At 35.1% G+C, this 4,337-nt stretch overlaps 1 protein-coding gene across 4 annotated transcripts; it reads left to right on the top strand.

Moving 5' to 3' along the window:
* Positions 1-328: 328 nt before the first annotated feature.
* Positions 329-4,050, top strand: LOC145061629 (uncharacterized). Of its 4 annotated transcripts, none has more exons than XM_079009160.1 (6): positions 329-490; positions 665-779; positions 1,517-1,922; positions 2,011-2,039; positions 2,202-3,188; positions 3,738-4,050. In XM_079009160.1, the coding sequence occupies exons 3-5, from the start codon at positions 1,598-1,600 to the stop codon at positions 3,168-3,170; spliced, it is 1,323 nt and encodes a 440-aa protein (XP_078865286.1). In that variant the 5' UTR covers positions 329-490; positions 665-779; positions 1,517-1,597; the 3' UTR covers positions 3,171-3,188; positions 3,738-4,050. The 4 variants fall into 4 exon arrangements, with proteins under 4 accessions (XP_078865286.1, XP_078865289.1, XP_078865288.1 ...); XM_079009163.1 differs by having other exon boundaries at positions 3,821-4,050; XM_079009161.1 differs by having other exon boundaries at positions 346-490; positions 716-779.
* Positions 4,051-4,337: the final 287 nt, after the last annotated feature.

The raw sequence follows: 4,337 nt of genomic DNA on the forward strand, positions 1-4,337 counted from the left end.
TAAAAAATAAAAAAACATATCATATCAAATGTTGATATGTATCACATTTAATGACATATTTAATGAAATTGATAATATTTTAATCCATTTGTCGTCATTTCATATGGGTAGTCATCATTTCATATGGGTAGGAGTATAATATGAACAAATTGTAGGAGGATATTTAATTTCTCAAAATAAAAATTCAAAAAATAGTCATTAAACAAGAAATTTGAGCAAAAGTCGTTGGTTAAAATAACCTTTTGTAAAAATTATGCTATAGCAATATTTATAAGCAAGTGAAAAGTTAAGGGGCCTTTATAAAAGTACTAAATCTCCAAACGGCATATCACTAACGACGTTACTCTGAAAACCATCTAAAAACGACTTTCGCTCCACCATTTCCTCTGAAGAAGAATCAGATTCTCTCCCCTTCTCTCTCTCTCTCTCTTACACACACACACACACAGCGCCCACTTCTTCTGCTTGTGGCGGCCGAGCGGTTAAATAGGTAGGGTTTGATCATCTCAGTTTTTGGTATTTGATAGATATTATGTGTATTGCATATGTAATATGTAATATGTAATATGTAATATCTATATATCAAATTTCGAGGTTGAGATGATTAGGTGTGTTATTTATGTCAATTTGGAAAATTTATCCGTGATTTAATGTTTGTCGGCAGTTATTTCGGATCTCTGCTAGCTCTGGAGTGTTTGATTCGTATTATTTTTAGGGTTTCTGCGACTGAGGACTTGAAGCTCTTTCATCCTGCAAATCAGCAGTTGAATAGACTTCAGGTGATTTTTCGATTCATTTTTTTTACGTAGCTATTGATGGTTCCTCGGTAGTTTTATTCTCGATAATGAACAAAAAAAGGAGTCGGAACGAAATGGTACTTTGAGGTATCGAATGATATAAGTGTTATCGTTGGAGTAATTGGGTTTTCGTTGAATTCAGCGTCATTAGTTTCAATTGCTTCTGTTTACATAATAATTCATTTTCCTTTTACATATAGCTGTTAATATTCGAGGTTTCATGTCGTTGGAATCTGTAAATTGTAATTACTGTTGAATCAAAAACATTTGATTGTGTCTTCTTAGGTTATCTTAGGGTTTTAATCGGCCATTTCACCATGGTAACAACCATCTCACTATTACCAAATGTAATTTGTGCATTTTATGAATCTAAAAACAATACTTGAGCATAAATTTGAGGAGAATATATACATTTCTTCAATAGATTGTTTAATGCTATACTTAAGGAAAGACGCATTTATGTTTTCATTGATTGTTTCCAGTAATTTTCAGATAAAACTAAAGTAAACCAACCTTCTTCTTCCTTCCTGTTGGAGAAAGCATCTACCTTTTATATCATTGCTTACACCTTTTGCATTGAGTCAGTTCATTGATGCCTCTATTTATATTCTTCTCCTTTAAAAACTAGATTTTATCATTTTATACCCTTTACAGAATTCATAAACCTCTAAATCTCTATCATTTCATTAACCATTAACATCATCTTCACAAACATTCAGATTCAAGAAAACAACAATTCCTTCTTCAAGTGAGACAACATTCTGTATCTCTAGTTCAACAAATTTTCATGCAAGTATAACATGGGATCTGCCTGTTGTGTTGCTGCTAGAGATAGAACCATAACAGATCGATCTGGTAGTGATGTTCAAGTTGTTACTAGAAATGATCGATATTCACCTTCATGGAGTTTTCGATGGGATAACAGAGGGCGTGTAGCAGGTGAAGAATCCTCCATGAATTGTTTTTCTGATGGAGTGATTACAAATGATCGGTTAGACAATAAATCTCATACAACTGTAGAAACCGCATATGCAACAGAAGAAGGAAGCCCTTTGGATAGTTCTAGAAGTCTCACATGGCAAAAGTCTTCTTCACCTTCTCAAGAAATCGGGTTCCCTCAATCACGTCAGTTTATACTTTATAGTTTATACTAGTACGTATTTGATTTTTTTTTTTGTATTTTTTATTAAAATTCATCTACTTGTCCTTGCAGATCCTTTGAATTCCAAGAATCTTCCTGAGGTAAGTTTCTGTATGATATGACATGACATGACAGAACATGCTGTACTGCATTTTAGCATTTAAACTCTGACTAATGTATACATGACAAGACATACTGATACTGATACTTGATACTGATACTGATGTTAACAAAAGCAGCCTGACATTTATCTTTTTTTTTAGGGAAAGGAGTCAATGGGAACTCCATTAACTTCAGACCAATCTCCAACAAAAACATCAACGCCACCTCATTCAACTTCATCCTTGTCAGCATCACCTCTATCCTCCACCCAAGGCCACCTCCCGCCGCTCTCAACCCTAACCCCATCACGGTGGCCCCGCCCATCCCCAAACCACCACCACCACCTCCTCCGGCAAGTCTCCGACAGCCGAATCCGCGGCATAATGTCTCCAAACTTTTCAATATCCGAAGACGGTTCACCTTCACCTTTCACACACCCAGGGTGGGCCAACAAGTCAACCCGCGGGTCCCACGGCGGGTCATCCGATGCTTCATCTGACCCCACCTACTCCGAGCTCATGGCAATTTATAACAATAGCAAAAGATGGTCTTTCGATAGCGAATCTTTAAGTTTTAGTCGCGATAGGGTAAGCAGATGTAGTGGTAGGGTTTCTTCTTCACCTTCCATTGATGTTCAACCGTGTGGTGTTTGCTCCAAGCTTTTGACCGAAAGATCGTATTGGGGCAGCCAGAAGGTGGCGGCGGCGGCGGGGTTGGCGGCAAATGGGCTTCCGGTGGCGGCGGTTTTGATATGTGGGCATGTTTATCATGCGGAGTGTTTGGAAAACATGACACCCGAGGTTAACAAGTATGATCCCGCGTGTCCCGTGTGTACTTTTGGGGAAAAAAAGGTTTTTAAATTATCGGAAAAGGCACGAGGGGAAATGGATTTGAAGGGTAAGATTGGTAAATTGAGGAAAAGGGTGATTGATGGTGATTCGGTTTTGTTTGATGGGGTGAAAAGTAGAGGGCCAAGAATGGGAGCAAGTTCTAGTATGAAAAGTTCTTCGGGTAATGGAAAACCGTTTTTGAGGAGACATTTTTCTTTTGGGTATAAACCGAATAGATCTTTGTCGGATAATGGATCGAGAAAAAAGAAGTTTTTTTGGTCAAAATCGAACAAGGAGTGAAGTTTCTTGATTTAAAAGGTACCCTTTCTTGTCTTTTTCCCATCATAAATAAAAAAAGAATTAGAAACCATATATGGATATGTTCAATTTGATGTTATTTTCACCTTTTTTGTGTCGGATTTGTTTTAAACAAAGCTATTACTAAAATGGAATAAAAGAAAAGGATAATTACAAAAACAACCACTACATGATGTGACATTTAACAAAATTGATCACCTTTGACCACATAGGAATGGAATGGATAATGGAGTTGGAATGTAATCATCAATTCCATTACTTTATGGATTGGTTTCATTGCAAAAGTGTAAGCATTTAAAGGGCTTTATAGCCTAGGTTTCTTTCTTACAAGGATTTCCTTTTCTTCCTTTTTCTTTTTGCCTTTTTATGTCTTTTCATAAAGGGAGAGAATCTTTGAAGTGTTATATTTGTTGCTTTAACATCATTGTCCTTTTTTCTATTCATTTTGTTTTTACGTGTAATTTAGTAGTGTGAGTAGGACCTGAAAATGAATAAAAGTTTATTTTGTATATATGATAACTAATAAATGTTGGTAATTTTGGTTTATAGGTAGGAGTTGGTATAATATTTCTAAAGAAAGAGAAGAGATGATATATGATATATGATATATGATATATGATATATGTATGTAGTTGTTTCACCTTCATCATCTCCACTCCAGCATTGAGAGTTGAAAGCACAGGTGAATGAATATTCATTCATATACAACAACAGCTGGGAAGAATAATATTTATATATGATGAATTTCTAGATTTATTATTTGTTTTTTTTTTTAACTTTTCGTATTTTGTAAAGTATTATTAATGATTATTTTGTGTTAATTCTCTCGCATTTAAATGTATGTATTTTCTCAGCCCATAAATTTCTGGTCTTGATATAGTATGGCTTTGAGGTTATGCATGTTTTCTCATTTTTCTATATGCTGATTGCATTAGCACTTTGTAAAGGTTTTGATCTTTGGTAATTCGAGGAACAATTTTAGAACAGTTGTGAAATGAACGGCAACCTCCTTGGCACCAAGTTGTATCGAATTTCAACAACTATTTTTTTTATCTGCAAAACGACGTTTTCTCATATAGATTTGATGTTTTCATAAATGTCATCTACAAAAATAACATATGTGTTTGAGAAAATATAGTTTTCTCAAAC

This window comes from Lactuca serriola, chromosome 7 (assembly GCF_051521515.1).
Source record: "Lactuca serriola cultivar US96UC23 chromosome 7, Lser_US96UC23_V15, whole genome shotgun sequence".
Lineage (NCBI taxonomy): Eukaryota > Viridiplantae > Streptophyta > Magnoliopsida > Asterales > Asteraceae > Lactuca > Lactuca serriola.